The sequence below is a fragment of the Motacilla alba genome, chromosome 9, assembly GCF_015832195.1.
Source record: "Motacilla alba alba isolate MOTALB_02 chromosome 9, Motacilla_alba_V1.0_pri, whole genome shotgun sequence".
NCBI classification, from domain to species: domain Eukaryota; kingdom Metazoa; phylum Chordata; class Aves; order Passeriformes; family Motacillidae; genus Motacilla; species Motacilla alba.
In genome coordinates, this window is record NC_052024.1 from 11,978,514 (window position 1) to 12,003,242 (window position 24,729).

General features: G+C 38.6%; 1 protein-coding gene across 2 annotated transcripts in view; it reads right to left on the bottom strand.

Moving 5' to 3' along the window:
* Positions 1–13,252: 13,252 nt before the first annotated feature.
* PLOD2 (procollagen-lysine,2-oxoglutarate 5-dioxygenase 2) overlaps positions 13,253–24,729 on the bottom strand; it is a 46,350-nt gene continuing 34,873 nt past the window's right edge. Inside the window, exons 11-20 of one of the 2 annotated variants that reach the window (XM_038145717.1) lie at positions 22,718–22,822; positions 22,335–22,460; positions 20,994–21,135; positions 19,737–19,799; positions 18,310–18,423; positions 17,842–17,907; positions 17,274–17,378; positions 15,855–16,001; positions 15,501–15,626; positions 13,253–14,462 (exon numbers count right to left, since the gene is read on the bottom strand). In XM_038145717.1, the coding sequence (XP_038001645.1) occupies positions 14,307–14,462; positions 15,501–15,626; positions 15,855–16,001; positions 17,274–17,378; positions 17,842–17,907; positions 18,310–18,423; positions 19,737–19,799; positions 20,994–21,135; positions 22,335–22,460; positions 22,718–22,822 (1,150 nt within the window). In that variant the 3' untranslated portion in view covers positions 13,253–14,306. The remainder of the gene's footprint in view (positions 14,463–15,500; positions 15,627–15,854; positions 16,002–17,273; positions 17,379–17,841; positions 17,908–18,309; positions 18,424–19,736; positions 19,800–20,993; positions 21,136–22,334; positions 22,461–22,717; positions 22,823–24,729) is intronic. The other variant, XM_038145718.1, reaches the window with a different exon arrangement.

Below are 24,729 nucleotides of genomic sequence, written 5' to 3' on the forward strand. Positions count from 1 at the left end.
TTACTGCCTCTTTCCACTCCTGCTTGAGGTGAGTTTCACAGGCTTTTTTCTTCCTCTGAACCACTTCAGCTCTGAAACAGTCTTCCAGTTAAAAAGTCATTTCTGAAAGCACCTCCATCCAAATGACAATTCAAATAAAATATACTACACACATTTATTTGTCCTTAATAGTATCTTCCTTGATGGATATATACTTTCCATATATCTACAAAATGAAACCTGAACAGAGATGTGAAGAATTCCCGAGGATGCAAGATCTGATGAGTAAGCAGCTGCTTTATTAGCAGCCATACAGCTCTTGATTTAGAGGCTTCATTCACTCAGAGCTGAGGAACATCTTCTGTGCCTGATGCTATAAATTTCAGTCAGGACTAAAAATGGCAGCAGGACATTGCTGTTGTTGTTTTGCAGGCATGTCACCCGAGCCCAGTGAAGCTGAACGGGTGACAGAGGAAGCAGATGCCCAGGCAGTGGCACAGCAGCCCCACCTCTTGCATCCACACCTCCTCCTGTGCTCCTGCAGCGAGGCTGTCGAGGGAAAGCAGAGCCATAAAACAAAGAGGTCTCCCTGCACCCACCCACAGCCCAAAGCACAGACTGAACCCGCTCGGCATCTCCAAACTTTCCAGCGATGGGACGAAAGCTCGGCTCTCCAGCACTGCTTCATCCTTTCAAAACTATCTGGGGCTGCCAGATCTGTATTGATCCCTGGCCAAGAATGACCTCTCAGGATAAACACAGCATGACCTCCACAGCTGACAGCCCAGCTGTGGTTGCAAAGTGCTGTAGGATAACCAGGGTATGCAGCACGGCGGCGCTGGTGAAGCAGTGCTGACACGTGGCACAAAAGCCACTCCATGCACCTTCCTATTTCCAACACTGCTTTCTCTGTAAAGAAAGTTGTCCTTTTCCCCATGCCCCATCAGTCTGATTTAACCTGACTCATGACTACCAACCACAGAAGTCCCATGACAAATAAAGATACTTGCTATGTTTTCCATACTTCTAGGAAAAAAGGTTCTTAACCTTTTGTGTGCTCCTTTAGTGCATTTAGAAAGAGCAAAATATTAAGTAACCACCAAACAAGAAAAGGACCTTTTTTTCCCCCTGGATTAGTCTTTAAGGCCAGTTTAGGAATTCCTTTATTTTCCAGCTTGTTTTTTTTTTTGAAAACGTCCTTCCCATTCACCATATCTAGAAAAGAAATCGCACAGCACAAAAAGGCTCAAAACTGTAACTTTTCAGCTCACACAGAAGATGACATCAACAATCTCAAGTAAGAAAAAAATTGCAGTTGTATTCTCTGATCTGCCACACCCATAAAATCAAAAGCTGATCCAAAAAATTCAAAATGGCTTTACTCACAAAGAAATTGCCTCTTCTGATAATGACTTCCTTTGACAATAAAGTTACATTGAAACAAGTGAACTTTGCCAACAGAGAATTTATGAGGTAACACAAAGACTTCACATTCTATTACTCAGCAGCTCAAGATCTTTACTTCCAGAGCAGCTAAAGAAACTAAATTAACAATGGATATTCATAAAACATAATGACCCAAGCATTTTACAAGTTTAAGGTGTAAAATGTGCATAATTTTTCCTTTCCTTTTCCTTTTTAAATTTTTTCACTGAAGCCTACAAACCACATAATTGGTTAATGCACTTACTGAAGTATACAAAGTTTCCATTTAAATTTTCTGACTTGACTGAGTAGAAAAATCCATCAAATTAGAGCTGATGAAAATTGCCCTATTCACCTGCCTCTTGTTAAGAAACTTCAAGACATGAGTCTGTCCAAAATTTTTTTAAAATATAGTTTTAAGTTCTATATTATTTTTTCGACCTGGCTTTGAAAATGTACAACTAAACATGTATGTCAGTGGTCACCTGAAATATTTGAGTGTTTTGGTAAGGAATTCAGATTTTTTAAAAAATAGGGTTTCCATATTTGGAACAGTAAATAATTTCAAAGAAACATGATGACATTTTACTTCTGGGAGGTAACAGTTATTTTCTCTTATGCAAATAATTAGCAGGAAGGCTTGGAAAAGGGGTCACACCTCTCCAGGTAACTTCATACTCACCACCATACAGCATATGGAAGCAGCACATTCAACCAACATCTAGGAAAACATTAACCAAATAATTAGCTCCATCATGTATTAACACAACCTCTATATATAAACGTCCAAATTTACAAAAGCCCTCACCAAAGACAGACCACAGCAGTGAAACATGGCATGGGTCACCTGCTCCAAGAGCCACAAGCTCAGGATGAAGGGCTCACCTATGGGAGCTGAGAAACTGCTCTTGCCTGGAGCCCTCTGTGTCCATCTCATCCCACTGGCTGCACAGAGCAGTCAAAGAAAATCAGGAAACCTCATCTGTGCTTTTTTACACAGCAGAGCTCTGTAGAGCTCTGAAGAAGCAGTTGAAAAATTTACACTTCAAGAACACTTGAGAATAAAGATCCCTTGTCTCTGTCTCCCTTGCTGCTGCCTCCATTCATGCACAAACCACCGGCCACCCATGCTTGTTTTTTGTCCCTGGAAAGCTGACATCTGGCAAACACGTGAGAGCACGAGAGTCAGAGGTAACATTCCATTAGAAGGTAGAACAGGTACAGGAGGGGCTGAGCACAGAGCAGGAAGGTGGAGGCTCTCTGCTGACCAGGGAAGGGAAGAGATGCTCCCACGGCATCGCTTTGGCTCTGCTGCCGCTCTTGGCTCCCGCAGTCTGGCTGATTTTGGGCTCATACCAGAAGACATTTTTAGAAAGTAACAGAATAGCACCAGGAAAGAGATCCCGCACCAAACATCAGCTTGTTGGGAAAGCTTTGTCTTTGTTTCCTTGCTCTGCAGACGGAGCTGGCAGAGGCTGTGTCTGCTGTTCAAAGCTGTCCCTGCTCGGAGCCCCCTCCTGCCCCAGCCCGGCCCCAGGCCCAGCCCTGGCCCAGCCCCGGCCGCGCTGCCGGGAAGCGCTCGCAGCCACCGCGGCCGCTCGCCTGGCAACTGAGTCCCTGAGCCAGGGGCCATGGCCAAGGCTGGAAACCGAGACTCTGCAGCCTCTTCCCAGACTTGCTGCCAAATGGAATGAACAAATCAGTTCTGAGCCACAATTTTTCCATCAAATGCTTTGACGCACTTAGATGAAAGGCTGTGTGAGCGCCGCTCTATTACCAGACACTATTTCATCCTCTCCCAGGTTGTAAATTGCAACTTCCACATAAAAATGTGGGTGTGCAAGTATTATTCATGACATTTTTAGGTGCATGTGGACAAATGCACACTGTACAAATATGACCATATTGCTTGACTTGACTCCTATAACTGTACCTGAAGTATTACGTTGAAGTATTTTCTGCAGCTTTTATTTGTATCCTAATTTCTATTATCCAGATCCCATGCTGGTTTTATCAAGCATCTGTACAATTCAATTTTGGCTGCAGGATGGCAGACCTGCAGGATAAAGGCACTACTTTATCTGCAACCTCTACTCACCAGAGAAAAAGTACATGCATAAGACAAAGCCTTTTTTTCCTTCCACTATCTCTGCCCATACTTTTATTAACTAGTTTAAATATTTTGACCTCCCCAGCAAATTACAGAAGAGAGTTCATAGAACACACAGATCATGACATGAAATAGAGAAAGGTTATGTCCAATAAGCTTAAGTCAAATGTGCAGAAATTGAGCATTTTGCAGGCATGGCCCCAAAACAGATCTCATTATTTCATTGTTCGTACACTTTAATTGTTTCAAAATTATGGTTATTAGGCTCTATTTATCAGAGTTTTAAAGATTATTCCTGTAAGCAGCCTTAAGTAACCACGAAATAAATCAAATAATGTTCTTGTGGTATATTTATGCAATACATACCCAAGATAGCAGAATAAATTACCAGAAGCTTAGCAGACAGGAGACTATTGTAGGACTATCCAAAACTCACTCCTATATTATAAGCATTTTTTCATGCTGTTATTATTCTTGGTTCAAGTTTAGTGAATATGAGAATTCTAGTAGCCTTCTACCCCACGTTCTTATGAAAATGAGCACATAAAGCAACTTTACATATTCAGAGGGCCCTCTTTGAGCTTCATGTGTTATCATTTAACCAAAACATAATGCACTCCAGCTTGCAGAGGGCAGCAGTTCAGTTCAAAGAGTTTTAACACGCCTCCAAATAATTTCCTGAATGATTAATAAATACAAATTTGACACTGTGCAAAGCTATTACTCCACTATCTATGCAAGTCTTTAGACAGTCCTGAACTTACAGCTAGTCTAAAATTGAAAGGAAAGTTCTATTTTGGCATTTGGTTTGAATGTATTTATTTCTGAACTGAAGGAGGGATGAAGAGAGGAACTAGAGCCTGGAGAAGCATACCATGAAGAAACCATGCTTCATATTTAAGTAGCATTTTTATTGCCAGTGGTATTGGCTGTGTTGTTGGACTGTTTTCTCCTTTCCCACACCACTCTATTACACAGAAAAACATTCATAATTCAAAACTTAGGCAGTTGGAAAGCTAGATGAAGAGGAAGAATATTCTCTTTATCGAGGTTCACTTTATACAGAGGGCTATCAACATGCTGAACACAAGCCAGGTGGGAACACAGAAAGAAGCTCTGTATCTTCAACCAACTTCCAGGAATCCAAGAGAAGCAGTGAAATGTTCCATAAAACAGTGAGGAAAGACTGCAGGCATCTTGGTAATCACTTTACCAGTGGACCACAGGCGTTTAGGAAAACACTGGGTTCAAGAAAGAAGTTGGCACAAGGGATGGAGAAGTGCCATGGCTCAGCAGTGCTCTGCTTGGGCCACGGGACACTGCACCAAGCAAGACACAAGGAAGGCAGCACAGTAAAGGCAAAAATTAATTAATTAAATTTATCTAACAACTGTTGGCAAGGAAACAAAGACTAAAGTTGGGGTGGGAGAATTTTGGGGTTCCAGTTAGTGGCCTTATAATTATTACTGTTTCAACTGGCCAAATGTGAGAAATGACAGCAGAGATGCCTACTGGCAATTCAGCCCCTTAGAACAGAAAATGCAAGACAACCAAGGATCTGTTAACTTCTGACAAGATCAATACATTTCACTCTCCATTACAGCTTGGCAAGTGGATTGAAATAAGACATTTAATGTTTTGGGTTTTTTTTGCATGAAGGATAGACCATGATATGCAAAGTTGTCACTTGCTCACTCAATTCCACTGCCTCACACTTTTTCTAAACTCATTTCCTATGGATTAAGATTTATAACTTTGCTTTGTATACATCTACTTGGTTCCATTATTAAAAAATCCCAACAAACAAACCCCCCCCCCAAAAAAAAAAATCAAACTCACATACTTATTTATTTCCTTTTAAAAATGAAACTGAATCCCAAATCAGTTTTCTTTAGCACAGTTTAAAAAAAAAAAAATCTGCAAGCTTCAGTAGTGAGAGGAAAACATTCTTATCATTAGCAACAAACACTCATCACTTCTTAGACATTTAAAAGAGAAAAGATAAAAATCTAGTAAACTTTGCTGTAAGTTTTTATCATGAGCAGATTTTCTGTGGAAGATATTTAGTCCAAAAGAGCTTCCTTGGCTTGCCTCTGAAGTAAAGAAGCAGCACTACAATACAGCATGCTGCACATAAAATCTTCAGCTTGCAGATAAGCACATCAAAAACAAAAGGGCAAAAGCAGATGGGAATATTTGTAAAAGAATTATACAGAAGCAAAATTTATATTTGAGTTACTTACAACAAATACATGAGTACCCTTCCCTAAAGTTTCTTTGTGAAGCAAAAAAAAACCTTTTCAGCCTTATGAGACCAATTCCTTCTGCATTAGCAAGGAGTTGCAGTTTTACTTTGGGCATATTTTACTCCATTATCTGCAGAAATCAACTAACTCTGTAAGGGCATATCCAGAAAAAAAGAATTAAGATTTGCTTACTGCAGATCTCCTACACTTTGTCAACCAGAGTTTCTTCATATTTAAACAGTCAGATTATGTATTTCTACTATTTCTCTGAAAGAAAGAAGTGTTCACTTCTCATTTCTATAGTTCTAGTGATTTACATTGTTCAAGAACTGTACTAGCTTCCTTCATTTCCCAATTAAAAAGAAGAAACAAAAAAAAAACAAGCAAATAAAAATGCTTGTTTTTTTGCTTTGCCATGTGCAAAGCAAAAAAAAACCCAAGCAAATAAAAAGGGCATAAGAAACCAGCCCTGATCAGTGCCATGGAAAAAAACACAGTGTGGTATCAGCCTTCCCTCTGCCAGAGGCTTTGCTCTGTCTCAGTGCTCTGCTTGGACATCCATCCAGCCCTGGTGCTACCCTGAAATTGCCATCCTGCTCCCACAGATCCACAAGGAAAAACAACAAGGAACTCTAGTGGGATTTCTTAATCACCAAGACAGAAAAGGTTCATTTGCTCCCATCCTCAAGAAAAGTGTCTTCAATTCCCAACTGTAAGAGCCAGGTGAGATTTCAGCCTCCTTTGAGATGAGCATCCTTTCATTCAACAATCGTCCTATTTATCCCAAATGCGAAGCTTGTCCAAGATACCAGAATTGTGGACCTATGCTCTCTCAACCCTTGGCCCCTGTGGTCTCACTATCAAATCACACCTCCTGCTTGGCAGCAAATAGATAAATTAGCACTTTAGGCCCAAGTATTTTGCAAACTTCTTACTTGTTCTTAGGTACCCATAAGCAGAGGACATGTTGAAGCCATGTGCAAAGGCTTGTTCTAGCTGAAATTAATCCTTAAATTAGCAACCTGCACTCACAGATGCAATCAGTGTCAGTACTGCATGAAACCTGTCAAAAATACACCTGTCCCTGTACTTGACTACTTTTCACCTGCTAGCTTAGCAGAACTTACCCTGGAATTTTAATGCCAAGCATGAGACTGGGCAGGTATTAGAGCACTGCATGTGGGGGCATCTCAGCCAAGGAACCTCAACTAGGTTGGTAGTTTGGCTTTATTTCTGAATACATATGTTTTAATGAAATCGCTCATTTTGATTATTCATGAAGAAAAGACCCTTCAGGAATAAAGTCTGAAACTAGAAGATCTTTCTAAAGAGAGTTAAAATTATGACAAAATAAAAAAATTGTCTTCAGGCTGTGATACTTTGATGACATTCCTCAAGTGCCATCGCAGGGTTCTGGTCATAAAATCCTCCACATAGGGAATATTTTTGTTGTTTCAATGGCTGCAAAGTTTTTCTCTCCTCTGCAATATAATCTTTATTTATTTATTTTGAGCTTCTGATTCCTAGCATTTGAATGCTGCTATAGCAGTACATTAATGTACTTTTGTTCCCTTGATACTAAAAGTAAATAAAAATGGAAACAGCTTGCCAAGAACAGATCCATTTATTTGCTCAAAAAACATTTCAAGAACACCTGCACAGCTATTTTGGAAATATACTGGGATGTCTCTTCTGCCTTTCCTGTTTGTGTAACTTCAGGCAGATTATGTCTACCTAATGTTGGAAAACAGAGCATTTCCCATACCACTATGTTCAAGCTAAAGAACACCTCATTTTTCCTACCTTTGCTGTTTGAACAACTAACATGGATCAATTAATACATTTGAAGTTCACATTCATATGCCTTTTTTCAGTAATATTTAGAGAAAAAGGAAGCCATCCTTGTGTACTCTTCTCTGGGCCCTAATTTTCAGAAAAAGGAGATAATTTTTGTCAGTATGAGCTGCACAATGAAAAAAACCCTATTTGCAGAACAAGGCCAAGCTACAGCCAGGCTATAGGAAAAAAATGCAGCATAGGTTTGTGTTCATACACATACACTGATGGATAATGAGATGAAGACTAAAAAGCCCTCACCAAAGACAGACCACAGCAGTGAAACATGGCATGGGTCACCTGCTCCAAGAGCCACAAGCTCAGGATAAAGGGAGCTGAGAAACTGCTCCTGCCTGGAGCCCTCTGTGTCCATCTCATCCCACTGGCTGCACAGACCACTCAAAGAAAATCAGGAAACCTCATCTGTGCTTTTTTACACAGCAGAGCTCTGTAGAGCTCTGAAGAAGCAGTTGAAAAATTTACACTTCAAGAACACTTGAGAATAAAGATCCCTTGTCTCTGTCTCCCTTGCTGCTGCCTCCATTCATGCAAAAGCCGTCGGCCACCCATGCTTGCTTTTTGTCCCTGGAAAGCTGACATCTGGCAAACACATGAGATGTGAAGGGGGCACAGTTTGGATGTAGAGACGTGCACTGTATTCCTGAGTGATGGGAACACAGGCAAGGAGGCTAAGAGAACTAAAAGTTCAGAGCACATGTGGCCAAAATGCTCTCATGCAGATTAACACATGTGATTGAAGTATAAGAACTGAGAATTTCCTCTATTTTCAAGCAACTCTATCAAAATCTGCAGTTTCCAACTCCTGATGACACAGCAAAGACAAGTCTGTGACAGCTGGATGCAGGAGTTCTACAGCAAATCACTATTTTATATACCAGGACCTAGCCTACTTTACATGTTTTAAACAATGACTAAATGCTTGAAATAGCTCCCTGGGTGAATCACAGTGTACAGAAGTGATTCAGAGATGATGAGTCTCTAAATCTGGCTGTGCCAGAAGTTCATTGTTGCACTCTGTACCCGCCCACCTCATACATTCTCCCAGCCCTGCCAAAGATAAAACTAGCTTCTAGTAGCTTATACTTAATACTTTCTGCCCCAGCTTCTCATGCATTCTATTTACTTCATGCTGGAGTACCTTCCTTTAGAAGGCACTTCTTACAGAAATAAGCATAATACACTTCTTACCATACCTATGTTAGAAGTCTCTGAGGAAAAAGCAAGTTAACCCCTCCAAATCTTCATCTCTCAAAAGCTCAGAGACTTGATATAATTTAGGAGCTAAAACATCAGAGGAGTTAATCCTTAAAAAGCACACTCCACTTTCTCTAAGCTCTTTATACCCATTCTGGGACAACTAAGTTGGATCAAACTCTAGCAGTAAACCCTAGATTTCTCTTTAATCAGTGTGCTTACTGTGGGACCAGAGCAGGCTGAAGCTTACTCTCTCTGGTACCCTCACCAATTCCATCTCTTCATCCTGACTGCTACCACAAGAGGTGGAGAAAGACCTATCCTTTAAATATTAACATCACAAGTTGAACACTTTGAAGTTGAACCTTCCCCGTACAGAAGAGTGATAATTGTTACCAGCCAGCAATTTGCTTTAAGGAACCAAGACCTGAGCTGTTATTCTGCTAGTCCTGCTGCTAGAGACATGGAGCAGTGGAAAACAGCAAGGCTGCACACCTCCTCTTCACACACAGGGATGACTGTACACTGCCAGAGACCAGTGACCCACGTCTGAGAAAGCTTAAAGCCTCCAGTGGCAGCAAAGCCCACTCTGTTTTAAACTATCAACATGGTAAACCATCTCATGGACTTACACTACTGCTCACACTGATTGTCATTCCAACTCAGGCTCTGAAAATGCAATGCTTTCATCTACACTACAGACATTACAGCAAGGAAGTAGCTTCTAATAAATGTATTCTGCTCCCTTCTTTCTCTGCTCCTCTCTCAACAGACTGCAGAAACAAAATGGTACAGAGCCACTGGTAGTTGAGCAACTCCTCTCACAACTAAGCAAAATTCTGGGAAATAGGAGAACTCTGGTTTGAGGCCAGCAGACCAGTTCCTGAGTCTGTTACTATATGACTATACATCTCCCTTGCCAACCTCAGGGACTCAGAGATCCAACAACCATAAAACAGAAGTGGAGCAGGCAAGTACAAAGGGATGCACAGGACCCACAAAACAAGCAGGTTTTTTCAAGAAAGCAGTTCTCTACTGTCTAAGCAGCACAGCATCACCCCAGGCCAAGACCCTCCTTGCTGGCCAGGCTCTCAGCTTTGCTACTTCTGCAGCTGCACTGTTGCCAATACAGGCTGTAATCATGCTGACTGAAATCCTACTTTTGAACTGTTGCCACACTCTATTAAATAACTTAAGGCTAATATGATTTAATCAGAGAGCCAATCTTACATTTGATCCTCGTGCAAAATAATCCTGAGGGGCATTGCTTTAACACAGCCGAAACAGCTCTTGTGAAGTGAAGTTTAATCCAGAAAACTCACTTTCCAAAAGCAATAAATTGCCAAGAGAAAAAGATGATCCTGCATTTAACAGCCTTTGCATCATGCCAGGATATCAAGTGTTTCTCAGACCTCCTCCTGTTAGTTTAGGATTGAGGTGCTGTAGGAACACAGCTCTGTACAAACAGCTGCAGAAGGAAGCAATTGTGTGGGGTGAATTCTGAACTTCCACCCATCCCTTCCACATTCTGCCCTCTCCCTAGCCCTGAGATACAATAAAAGACAGTCACCACCCTGTAAGTGGGATGCACATATACAGATTTGACCCATGCGTCAAATAGGAAGAAAATTACATACAGAAGAGAAAAGAAAAAAAAGAAGAAAAAAAGAGACAAAGTGCCAAATATTTCACTGAAGAAAATAAAAGCTTCTCTTTCCAATTGTATTTAAGGTTTTGACGTAGGTTCTTCAGCACTGTTGAGCAAGACTATCTGCTTTATTAGATTCCAACTCCTTACATTAACATACAGAAAGTATTTCTGTTGGAAAGCCATTTAAGTGGCACTTCCACCATCTAGGTACAACAAAATCCTGGCAGTCATAAATTAATTACTTATTCTTCCAACTCTACAGTTAACACTACTAGTGTAAATCTCATCTCTAAGAACCACCAATATCAATTCTACAAATGTATTTTGTGAAAGCTCTGCCCTCCAATTCATAGACTGCTGTGGAATCAAAAAAAAAAAATCCCAAAAAAAAGTAACAGTCAAGTAATATATTTGACACCTCATCACAGTGGCTGCTGAGACAGATATTGTCTTCCCTTCCACTCTCAAAAATAGCACAGCAGCTTACTCTACCATGCAAGAAAGTGAGAATTCACAGAGGGAAAGATTCAAAAAAATACTTACTCATTCCAGAACTGAATCCACTGAAGACCATATTAGAAATGAATAAAATAAAACTGAAGTTCTTCAAAAAGCTCACTGCAGTAGCTGAACAAAAAAAAAATCTAAACCAATTCTTTCAAGCAGAGAAACAAAAGCAAAACTGGTTACACACACGTGGGAGACAAGTACAAGGGTCCTTACTAGATTTTCTGTCTCTTTAATATCTTTATCTGCTGCAAAAGAGAAGCTGCTGTGGAAGCCCTGCACTGAATTAGCATTTAGTCCATGACTACAGCATATGTGGGGGAAAAGTCATTATAAAGAAACAATCCAATAGATTTCATTATTATTGCCTCACTGAAAAAAAACCTATTCTTTTGGGGCTTGTCAGTCTTACTCCTACTCACTCACAGTAAGCAAGAAACACTAATCCTTTGGGAACAAGAAAATGAACTGACAAATAGATATTGGAATTACGTGTTGAACAGTGATGTTACAGAAGATTAAATGTGTAAAACAAGACCAAAAGCCCTGAACATTTCTTAGCAGTACAGCTGGAATAGTTCACAAATATTAAATAAAACCAAGCTATATTCAGTATTTTTAAGCAAAAGGAGACTTCAGAAATCTATTGCCTATATACTGTTCTCTTACCCACACCAGTCTCTCCAAGCACTTAACAGTGAAAAGTAAAGCTAGATGAAAGCAGAACAAACAAACACTTTACAAATTCCTCATCTGTTGCAGAGCACCCTTATGTCCCTGTACTCCCGAGGTTTCTCACACACTGCTGGAATTTAGGTTGCTTCTGTATCTTCTATGCTCCAAAACAAACTTTGCTAAAGGGACACAAGAGTTTAACCGCTTTTAAAAGTAATGAAATATAGAGAGAATCTTCAAATAGTGGCACTTCTGTTTAGTCAATGTGATTTCATATCCTCACATTCCAAAAGCAGGGCAAAGCTCTCAGAACTATTTCAGGTGAACTGTTCAGAAAAAAATTCTTTTCCTGGTGTGTGTGAGTTCTCAAGAAGTTAATGAGAACACTTCCATACCTGTTGCTGTCCATTTGACAGGCAGCTGCCACCCTTTGCAAATACTTTATTGAAAGAAGAAATAAGAGAACATTAGTAACTCGAGCATGGCAGACACATTTTCCCTTCCAACAAATGTGCAGTACACTAAACACAGAGTAACTTGTCACAAAGTGACAGAGTGAACTAAGAGTTGCAAACACAAAAATTTAGCAGTAATTAAAGCCCTCAGGGTTTTCTTCAGGAAAAATGCACACTAAAAAATAGACATTTTGCTGAGAATAACAGAATACGTAACTAAAAAACAAGTTATTTGGGGGGAGGAAAAATTCTGCAGAAATCTAGAAACTCCTCTGTGTTACAGGATTGTATTTTTGTGGGTTTTTTTTTCCAAGGAATCTCCTCAAAACAATAAACTGCCTGTTAACTGATCCAATGGTAAAAAATATCATTCTGTTCTAAGTTAGCCTATGAGACCACAGACAAATGTTTAGAAAAAGATTACTAACAAAGGCTTTTTTTCTTTCTGAAGGCTTGAAGATTTTCTTATCTGTAAAGTTTGTCTAAGCACAGGCACTACAGAGAGGGACACTGAGACAGCTGTTCCACACCAGGAGAAAAAGCTGAGGGATAGCAACCCCCAAATATTAGCCTGAAGAGCAGAAAAGTTGACAGTGTAAAGAGAAATTGAAAGAAAGCAAAAAATTTCCTGTCAAAAGCCATTCCTTCTGAAGCCAGCCCATTTTAATGCATGATTGAGGTAAACTCACTTTGATGTATTTGCTTCAGCATAACTTTAAATATGGCTAAAACGCATTCCTCAAAACTGCAGAACAGGGACATAAGCAGATGTGGTTATTTTCAGTAAAAGAAAAATCTTTGAAACTCTCTCCTAATCCTGTCAGCTGCAAATAAAGTTTCTGTTTAGAAAATGTGATATAAAGCTTCTTCAAAGATATATGGTTGAAAAGTGAAGTACTATTTAGATCATCAAACAGCCTCCATATAAAAACAGACCCAGGAACCATCACTCCTGCTGGGGTCGTTCTGAAAGTGTAATGCAAGGCTTGGTACACAGGAACTCACTAAATTAACTCCACTGGCAAACAACCCAAAATCTGACAGGCCCATCTCTCATCTACAGATCATTAGAAAATATCTGTCAGTAAATCAGTTTCTTTAAGAACAGTTCCAAGTGCAAAGAAACTACCTGATACAGTCAAGTAACAGCTGCTCCATTAATTTAAAATTACCCTTTATTTTTCTCAAGGTTTTCCAACATGTCGTGCATTTTGGCACGGTAGACTTTGAGACAGTTAGCTTCAAGTTTCTTTAAATTACAAACAGTAGATACAGTAGGAATACTTTAAACCAATTTCTTCAAAATAAATGTCAAGTTAAGACCCTTAGCTTTAAAAGAGACTGCCACCATTTCATTTTCCTGATACAAAATTCAAGTAATTTTAAGAGTAGAAAACTGTCCCTATAAAACATCCTATTAAAATTTACCAGCGTTCTGAAAATAAGCTTCAAATTTCCAGTATCCATTGGGTACAACTACACATTTAGAAAAATAACTCACTTTAAACAAAGGTCACTTGCTGAAGAAAAGTAAGCTTTCAACAGGATGAATTCTCAGAACAAATGATAAAACTTTTTCTCCTTAGATAAAAGATTTCATCCTTGTTCCATCTCTGCAATTTATTTTTTTCTTCTAAGGGTGTACATTTCAGTATTGACAATGAATTAAGAGACCAGGCTACAGAGACGTTTTCCCTTCAGTATAAACCAGCATACAGAATTATTGCTTACCAGAAACAACTGTAAACAAGATTCATTTGATTTTGTTTTTATGCTGTGATTTTCCTTTCTTTGGTTGGTACCAAATATACAGACCACCAAACTTTAGCTGTGTCACTTAACTGAATGAAAACCAGGATAAATTTTTCCGATGATTTTGTATTTAGCATTCCTTGGGGTTTGGGTTTTTTTCAACGAAGAAATGGGTTCACTGTGCTTTTCCATTTTCTCTCCTTACCCACTCTTTAGGACAGCAGAATGGAAAAACAAGTAGGACATGTTTACTTTGGGACTCGAGGCTCAGAGCAGATATCAAGAAATCTCCAACAATATTAGAACATTTTCTGTTTTCCTCCTTTTAGCCCAAAGTATCTCTGCTGTGTCATAACAGTAACTTAGTTTCTTTTATCACCATCTTCCAGAAGACATCTATAAATAAATGTTTATGTAAAGAACACTGCTGTTGAAGAGGACAAAGAAAAATAAAATTAAGGATCAATAAACGATACTGCAATGTATCTTGTGCCGTTCAAGATAGGAAGTCCTTCGTGTAAATGTGTAAGTCTTCCTGGGTGCATGAAGCTCCATCCTTTCCTGGGAGACTCAATGGAGCAATTGTACCTAAGGAATTTACATCCACCTCCCTGTAGTAAAAACACAAACACAAAACACCTCAAATATTTATTTTGTGCTTTAATACATTTATTTTTATATATCCATTGCTTCAAATAATTTGCTATTATGAATAGGCTGGCTTTTTTCTTTTACCATCCCTTAGCAAGGTTGTTTACATGACACCATCTTTGGAGCATTAGTTAACACACAAGCATTTGCAATCAGATTTCCCCTTGTCTTGCTTTAGCATTCACTGGGTAAAAACTGATTCAAGCAACAAATCTGACAAACAGATCTTCAATAACATCACTACAGATTCTACCAGAGAGAAGCAAATTGTGTTCACAGGCCTTGTGTCAGGACTGCACCCCTATCCAGGACAGCATTTAAACAAATCTTAAATGAATTAATCTGGCTGCTGATTTCAAACTGAAGGTGTGCTTTTTGAAATAGTAAGTGTGACAAGCACCTTTATTGGTGTTTAGTACTATGAATAATAAAGGCTTATAAACACAACAGGTTAAATTTCTCTCTAAGTAAAGGCTGGATATTATTGCCACTGCCCTGCCTAGCTCCACACTCTGGGGACTGTTTTATTTGAAACAATAACAGACTAGAAAATAATTTAGCTCAGAAAAAACCTAAACAGACACAAGAGTTAAAAATTTTCATTCTGTGGCTGTTCTAAAAAAGAACCATTAAAAAAAACTACAGAAAAGAAGCCACTTGAGTCAACTTGGCACTATTTAGTCTTTTGAAAAACTAGTTTTCATTGTATAGAAATGAAGCATTTCAGAAATGTTAAAAATGAAATGACTAACATCTCCTAAGCTTTTCCTCAAACCCCTTCTCTCCCACCATCTGAAACCAGTTTGATCAATTTAGCCTGACTGCATCAACAGTTCTGGATACTGGAGCTGAGCAAGTTTAGTGCTTGTCAAAAAACCACAAGGCACAATGTATCTCAATTTGTGATGTGCATCTTTTCCTTCTCAGCTGGGTCTCTCTGTGTTTGGGCTCTAATGTTAGATACTCAAAGGACAACATTTTTTAAGCCAGTAACTCACCTGGAAGTCCTCTCCTACTTTGTTGAGGGCGATGTTGATCGTGAACGTAGAGGAGTCATGGTGAGGTCTGAGCGACCGCTGTCTGTCAGGGCTGTATTTTACAACAAAGTTCAGCAGAGCATAGCCCTGCAACAAAACACACAGCCAGACTTCAAGCTGGGAACTGCCAAGTCACACGCAGGATTCTTGTGATTTTGTTTAAAGTTTAGTTAAAATAAAAAATCAACAACATTCATCTTTAACTACTGCTGTGCCACATATAAACTTCCAACCAAACCAAAGAGGTGTATTCATTAAAATACTTAAATTTAGTCACACTGTGGAGTAATTTCTGCAAAAGCTTTTAACTCATACCTTGGTATAATAGCCAGCAAAGACTTTTAGTGTTACTGGGGCAATGAACTCTCGTATGAAATGCAGCCATTCATTATCCAGTCCTATTTGCTTCATATGAATGTCATCAGTTGGGACATTTTCATAACCTCCAGAAATGCGGCTGTCCTAGTGAAAACACCACAAATAGCTTGGAAACAGGAACATGGGATGTTTCTGACATTTCAACAAATATTTATTTGAAATCTGCAGAATCACAGAACTGCAGCAAAGCAATGTTTCAGTGGCTGTCTGTACAGCAATCCCACAGCTAACTGCCAAGGAAAAAAGTGTGCTGAGATATCAATGAGCAAAAATTGGAAGAGTCAAAAGTAGGATGAGTCAATATTTGGATGTGTCACCTGTAAATAAAAGAGCTTCTTGGGATAATAAGTTTTATTTACAGATCTGCAGATGCATCTGAAATTCTATCAGATCAAGAGACTACAGGCCTCAACTTGATAGGGAAATATATGTTGAAATAATTTAAAGATAAAAGTATGTTAAAATTCTTTCCAGAGGCTCCTACCTACATAAGAATTATGACTAAAGTTTTTCATGGTAGCACAATTGTGAGTAAGGGAAACATTCCTCTGATTTTAGTGGTAGTTAATAAATACCTTGAATTCTCTGATAACGTTGACACAATAGCTCATAACATTTTCAGGTAACTCCTTAGGGGGACAAGTCTGACAAATGAGTACTTGAGAGGTAAATGAGTAAAACTTGTCTGAGCAGTTATCAACAGCTATCCAAAACCAGCCTTGGGTAACTGTCAGCTACCTGCTACAGAGCTGCACCACTGTTAGTGTCTAATTTGCTAATTCAAAGTCTGCACTGGGTCTATGTGGCACAGCTTGGGCTGCAGGGGGGAGAAGCTGCTGGAAACTTCCCCAGTGGAGCCAATGCCAGCCACTGCAACACACATCTGCCACTGCCAAGGCTGAACCAGCAGTGACAGAGACAGCATCCCTGCGGTGGCAGTAGCTTTAAGAAAGGGGATAAGTGGGGGGAAGGTGTTTTTAAAATGCTGTGTCACTGAGTCTGTTTTGCCCTGTGTTGGCTATTGAATGATCTCTCCCTGTCCTTATCTCTCAAGTCAAACTTTTTTTTTTACTTTCTCTCTCCTGTCCAGTTGAGGGCAGTGACAGAGTGACTTTGGTGGGTGCCTGGCATCCAGCCAGAGTCAGCACACCACAACATGAATTGAAGAATGCCTCTAAATCTACTGAAGAAGCAGCTACGTGGTAGACTAAACTAAGCACTTCATACCACAAAGCAGATGTTTCAGACCATTGGCAACTGTTGGGATGTTTGTTTGTTGCAGGACACTGTGACTTACTGTTGTAAAAGTAGTTAAGATCACTCATTAAGATTATGTTGATATAGGCTGACACTTACTTGGTGTTTTCCACCAGACCATTGCCCAAAATGTTCCATTTCTTCTACTAATTCATCACAGGCAGTGTCAGAAAATATGGGAAACCAAAACACATCTGGACATGGCTACAAGAAAACAATTAAAAACTTGATTCTCAAGCACATTCACACAAAAGCAAAAACTCTCAGCCCTGACCCAGCACTAAGAATGTGTCAGTGCACCCACACCTTCTGTGCCTTATGGCTCTAAATGACAACCCTGGTCTTCCACATTTCAGGTTAGTATGGGATAACAGCTTAAAACTTAACATTGCTTTACACAGAAAAAACTTATCCCAGCTTTTTAGAGAGGCAATGTTCATTAAATCACTGTCCCTAATTGTCACAACTGATCATCCAACACAAGTGCTCTGTGCAGATCAGTTGCATAAAAGCAAGCAGCCTATATCAAATGGCAAAAAATCAGTTCTGATCCAAAACATCAAAAAACTGTTTAGTCACAGACCAAAACAGCATTTGCATGGAAATATTTACTGCATGCCAATTTATTATCAGTCACACAAATTTCTAAAAAACTACTTATACTCACCTGTTCTACTATGTTATCAGTGAAGATCTTTGAGTAGTTTGGATTTATGTAAGTTTCCTTCCAATCCTAAAAAAAATATTTAAAAATATTACAACAGAACAATGACATTTGCAAGTGATAAAAAATAATTTATACTCTATTCATTTGCTTTACTGAAAGCACCAGAAACAATTTAAAAATTTCTTATTTTCATAACCAAACACATTCCCATCATGTCAAAAATCATGAAACCTGGTACCCCAGGGCCATAGCTCCAATTTCATGCTCTGGTCACCAGCTGGCTTACTGATATGATAAATTGTCATTTGCTTAGATGGGTAAGAACACCTTTTAGCACATAATCAATATTTAGCACACAGTAAACAAAAGTTCACCACATAAAGCCTTGAAATTTCAAGTCCTATACAATATATAAATTTATACTTTTTTTAAAATTAAATAAAATTTTAGAAATAATTGGATGCATACCACGGGATTCTCAAATATCTGCCAGAGGTCATTGTTGTAGTGGGAAGTATTGTAATTGGCTGTAGAAAGAAGTCTTCCAAATTCATGTCTGTTGGTAATGTACATGAAAACACCCTATACCAATTAGAGAAAATATCATTAGCAAAATTGTCCATCTCTGCAAAGTTTTAAAAAGGTTTTCATGATTCTGCTTTTATAAAATATAATCACACATTTGTACATATATATTGTAAAGGTGCTGTTAATTTAGCACACTAATTTTCAAAGGGTTGACTCTAATCACCAACTACTCTTCGTAACTTCTTTTTTACAAGCATTTACTTGCATTTATTTTCCAAGAACATTAACCCAAAACATATATTGTTGAGAACATATGTAGAGTTATAGAAAGGAAAAAGCAGAGGAGTGATTGTCGATTTGCTTTCCAGAAAATTTAAGCAGAAACACTGCAAGAATCTGATCTCAAACTGAAAATGCTCACACACAAGAAAACCAATATCTAGGGTTTAGTTTCAAGTTAAAACCTGAAAGAATAAGCTAACAATCAAAGGGTTCATGAAAGTAAGAACAAGAAACTTATTTCAGAGTATTCACTACATGATCCATCTGGTGAATTGGCCTGAAATAAAAAGATATTGGCAAATACAGCACACATGAATATTCAGATCAGCATCCAAAACAGCTGAGCACTCTGAAGTCTGTTCATGTAATTATATGGAAGATATCAAGTAAGATACAGCTTTATTAACAGAAGATATTAACAGAACTCTCTTGATTAGAAGTAGTAGCAGAAAATATAGTATTTTTTAAAAGAAACTTAGGTTCTATGGGATGTTTTTTAGTTTAAGGTTTTTCAGACTAAAACTTTTTTTTCTGAAATATTTGTGACTTATGGATTTGCAGCAGATGAAGACATTACCATTTGGGTACTTTGGTACTTCTGTCTATGTTTTTGTCTGAAAAAGAGTTAAACTGTTAGATAGCTCATGATTATGTTAAACATGCCCAGTTCTGGGCACTTACCAAATCATAAAATAGCTGCAGCAGGGAGAATAAGGAGGGCCTGGGTCAAGAAAAACAGCTTAAAGTGACAATGTGGTCCCTGAGGGGGCCTGGCAGACCTACAAGTGATCTGAACTTTACTCCTTCCTAGGACTGCTCCATCCATTTTAGCTACAGAAACAGTGTCAGCACATCTTGACCTTACAAGCACTAAAAAACCCCCCTAAGGAAACAAAGAGCCTCTCTGAGATGCCTTCAGCTGGGCATGAAAAACCTGTCCCTGGCAAAAACCTGACCCTTAGCAGACTGAAGAGAAAGCCAGAGCAGTATTTCATCAGAGGAAGTGGACAGAGGAGAAGTATCTTCCTGCGGTAGAATGGCACTGCATGTAATAACTAATTAATAAAAAACAAATAAAGCAACACCTTTGGGGCTCTGAGCATATGGAATGTTTCCGAAGAAGGGGAGTCTTTTTCCCTTTGTAAAGTCTAAAATGAAGGAGAATCATCACATCAGTTTTCTTACACAATCTCTCTCTTTTTCCAACTACTTTTAGGTTTCCACAGGTACATCAGGGAAAGAGCAGCCTTTGACCAAAAGCTGATATGCCTTTACAGACAACATGCATCTCCAAGCAAAGCTCTTCATACACATGTCAAAGCTGTTTCCACCAGCCCCTTCTTATCTGCTGCAATACAGAACAAGCACGTACCAAACCCTCCTACAGCCCAGACTGACAAAGAGGAAAAGAGGAAGCAATTTGCTCATGAGCCAGTCAGATTAGTTTAATGAGCACATGGAAAGCACAGGTTTTGCAGGAACTGATGCTGAGGAGGTTTGAATACAACAGGACTGGACGGGGATGTTCTGAAGAATCAGTACAAACAGAGGAGATTCATGCCTTGTTATGAGGGAATAAAAAAATTAATACTTGCCAACTTTTCTTGTTCAATTCAGCAAAAATATTTTTCAATGCTATAGTGTCTGGCAATAGGTCTGGTTTAGGTCTTATTTGTCTCTGTGCTGAAACTAGTGTAAATATCAGTAGAAATATGGGTTTACAGATTCATAACTTCACAGTACAAAGAAGTTCTCTCATTACTTCCAGATTAACACAAGTAACATTTATCTGATACAGTTTTAATCTATCTAGAAAAATTAATGAGTAATTCATGCTCCCTAGGAATCTTTTCTTAAATCACCTAGGCTTTTTAATAAACACTGCCCATCATCAGTTTCAATATATAGCTACTTAATAAAAAATGGCAAAATATTCCAACTTGGTCTGCTGGAAGTTTCACACTGTATAAAAATGCACATAAGAGATGATCCAAATGCATTGGTAAATTTTAAGTCATACACAGCAGAGCAGTTGAGCCCTCTTTCATCTACTGAGGCTGTGCCAAGGAGAAAGGTATTTTAACCTCAACAGAAATTTTCAGGGAATTTAACTAGAAAACACCATGCAGTCATTGCATCAGTGCATTGGCCTTGAAAAAACCTCTGTTCTCAACAATTTAAAAAATACACCTGAAGAGTTTTATCGCATAAAAATTGGCCAGTACTTTGAATTAGAAGTAAAATATAATATCCAAGATCAATCAAGTGAAGCAGTCTATGAGTACAGCAGGACACAAAGACTTGTGTGCATCTGAAAGCAAGCTGTTACAGATACACCTTACCATCTCCCTGGCATTCCTGCAGAGTGCCATATCAGGATCCAGCTTATCACGCATGAAGTAGTTCTTTTCTTTCATCTCAGATCTGAGAGTCTGTCCCTTAATTAAGTATATATTAGCCATATAAGGGATATTCCATACTCCTCTGTTGAAAATAAGAAAAAGAAAAACCAACACAAAAACAGTTTAAAGCTAGGAAAACTAATTTGTTGCCTATTCTATTAAATCAGCATCTCTGTATTTGCTGACAAGACTAAGCAAGTTGCAAGGAGAAGAAGCTGAAAGGTTCCCAAGACACTTGGAAAACTACATCTGGACCTCTCAAAAGTAGGCGTAGGCAGTAATTCAATTTTTATGAAATATTGTTATAAAAATATAGCAAGGTCAAATTCTCAATGGAATTTTAACTACACATGTACTTCATGTTTCCATAGTTAAGGCAATCAGTCAAACTCTCTTTTAATATTATTTTACAATACCAGATGGAGAAAGTAACTCCAAAACAGATTTTTAAATGAGTTTAAGACTTCACTGAGACTTCACACAGCTGGTCTGACCTCCTCACACAAGTACCCACAGACCACAGCAGGCCATGTATTTATGCGAGTTGGGCCAATATCAACACAAAAGCATTGCTTTCAAAATGCTCCCTCTGCAGATTTCCCCCCCTCTCAGTGCCACAAACACATCTTTTTGTACAGTAGGACTGAAAACAAGTCAGTCCTATTCAAGCAGTCTGTTTCAAACCCTTTTGTTCTTCCAGAGCAAAGAAAACGCATCCCCATATGGAACAGTCAAGCTTAGAACAATTTATATCACATTAATTTAGGGGAGGGATAAACCCAAAAGTTTATCCTTAACAAAAGTATTGCTGAAGAGCTCCTCAAGATATATGTGACATCATATACAGTATGAAACACACAAAGAAATTATAGCTGTTCCATTGATTAAGCATTTGGCCCAAGGTGATGACAAAGTCATTTCATGAATACAACAACCATTCCTTTTGCCTGAGGTCCCAGGGATGTAGAGTTTTGGGTTTGCTTTTTGTTCATCTTGCCTTTTTCTGTACTGTGCACTGGTGAGCAACCAGACACCATCAGACAGGTACCAGTAATGGCTGTGTCCAGTCCTAACACTAGCTCATCACATTAAACACTTGGCTGTTTTTTCAAGCTGTGAGTGGGAGTAAACAAATGTATTTCTATGAAATAGAAACCACAAAACAATATACCTAACCTCATCTCTCCAGGAGCAATACCATACTCGTATATCTTCATGCAATATGTTGCTAATGACCATACTGGGTGCCCTGACCTTAACAATTAGTTTACAGTTACTTACACTCTGTTCCCTTGGACAATGTCCACATAATCTTCTGATCGAGCATAATAACCATCTGGGCTCAGAGCACCCCAGAAATTGGACCAAAGCTTCCCATGGCGCGTTACTAGTGGAGCAATTATCTTCCTGTGAAGTGACATATTGAGTAGGAAAATATGAAAACTGAAATTGAAATTCACATCAGGAATTGCTGTTTGACAGGAACAAAATGCTTTGTGAATTGTTGGCCCCCAAGCCCGTTACGAACCATGGCAATAAAATACCACGAGAAACAAAGAGGATTTAACTCTGCAAAAACAAACAGGACCATATTTTCTCTGGACAGACCCCAGAGAATCCTTTCAATTTAGAGGAAATTCTACAAAATAAGAGATTTACTATACCTGTTCTGTTCTATCAGTATTCTTAAAGTTTTTGGGTTTGTCAGCACGACGTCTGCATCTATGCTTAAATAATATTCACACGTTTTATCCTGGCGACAAAGGTCCCTAAAAAGACAAAAAAGAATTATTAACTCTTGTTAATAACAGTGTCCACAAGGACACATGTCCAGAAAAATTCACAAAAAACAAACACAAAGATTTTAAAAAAACCCAAACTACAAGTAAGTACTGAAGTGATTCATTGCATTAAAAGCCATCTGCAGCACAGTACTGTAAAGAAAGGTGTCTTTAGACTACAGTAGTTTCATTAATTAGAAGATTAAAATACATGGATTAGATGCCTTATATTTTTCTTCTAATTAAGTGGCCTCTAGCCTTTACCAAGTTTAGTAATACCTTCCATAGAGTGTGCTAATAGAAAATGGGGCAGGGGGAACATGCCATTAATTTATACAGCTGGGTATCAGTACAATCACTTAGTGAAGGATGACCTTATTTAGTAAGCTTCTCTAGAAAGTGGCTGTAATGCTGTCTTTGGAAAAAGATTCCACAGATGCAATCTGAATGGTAATTGAAACCTTATGGAGGGTGTAAGACAAAAACTTATAAACTTATATAAAGAAACATGTATTTGAAAACCTTTTCTTTGTCTTTTTGACCTACAAGAACAAAGTTGGTAAAGATAAATATAAAGGAATTGCAAAGGCAGTGAATTTGTACTGGGGAGAGTAACTGAATGCGTCCATACACTATTTCTATCAGTTGTGATTTTGATCTCAGAAGAATAAACTGCACAAATTCCCATGCCTTCAAGAGAAAGACAAAGAAAACACATTCTACTGTAAATATGAAAAATATACAGACTGTGTTTGCATGCTTCTGGAAGGGTGGACTTGCTAGGCCAAAACTTGGTATATTGAATTCAGCTTTCCTATGCCATCAGAATAATAGGAGATTATAGGAAATCAAAAATACTTTTAGAGAAGGTGGAACAATTTCCTCAAGTCAATTCTTCAGCAATAGCTTCCTATCATGCAGGTGGCATTATTGAATTTGTCTATTTTCCCTATTTAAATCCACCATAACAGCTTGAAACATTATCTCAATTCTTGTTTTAAAATATCTATAATCAGTGCTTTAGTTCAAGTTCCACTTGATTTGATTGATTGTGACTGTTTTCTGCAAAGGCAAAGATCTCTGTCACTTCAAAAGATCTGACAAAGGGTGGATGTGACAGGTTACATACAAGTCAAGGTAAGGGCTGCCATGGCTTCCTGCCTGCTCTTCTTCCATCCCCCTCCAACTCTAGCACTACATCTTCCATCAGAATTATTACTTATCAACACCTTTTGGGTCTTTTTGTTCAAACTTTCCTCTGCTCAAAGGGCTCAAGAGGTATGACTTTGTTAGAATCACAGTAGAAGGCAGAGCTTTTTTTATTCCATAACTTTAAGCACTCCTTCAACTTGATCGCTAAAGATCTAGCAATAGTTTCAGAAACAAAATTTTAAATACCCATATGTCAGAGGTGATCTTCCCACTGCTGCTAAAATCACTGTGTTTGAGCACACACCCAGTTTACATCTCTGACCAGTCTCTGGGCTTGCCTTACCTGATATCTTATACAGGCATTTCTATGACAGAAATTCCTTAATCAGCACCTTCTCACATAATTTCCCCGACTGAAACCAGCAGGTTTTATTTTGGCCATAACATGGCCCAGCAATTCAGTCTTTATGGTATTTTCCTTTAGTAATCTATTCGGTTCAAAGCTTTACAACCACTGAACACAAGCCACATGTAGACTTATCATTGGCTTAATTGCAATTACTAATAATAACCTGACTTTTATACTGCACTTGGCATTAGATGTTAAATTTCTTCCAAAAACATTCAGCTCCTTTATCCTTATTCTAGTGAGGAAAATAGACCTGAGACCAGACTTGATCCCAGTCCAGGGTTCCAGACACAACATTTGCCAGCACTACCCCAAAAGCAGGTAAACCCTCTGC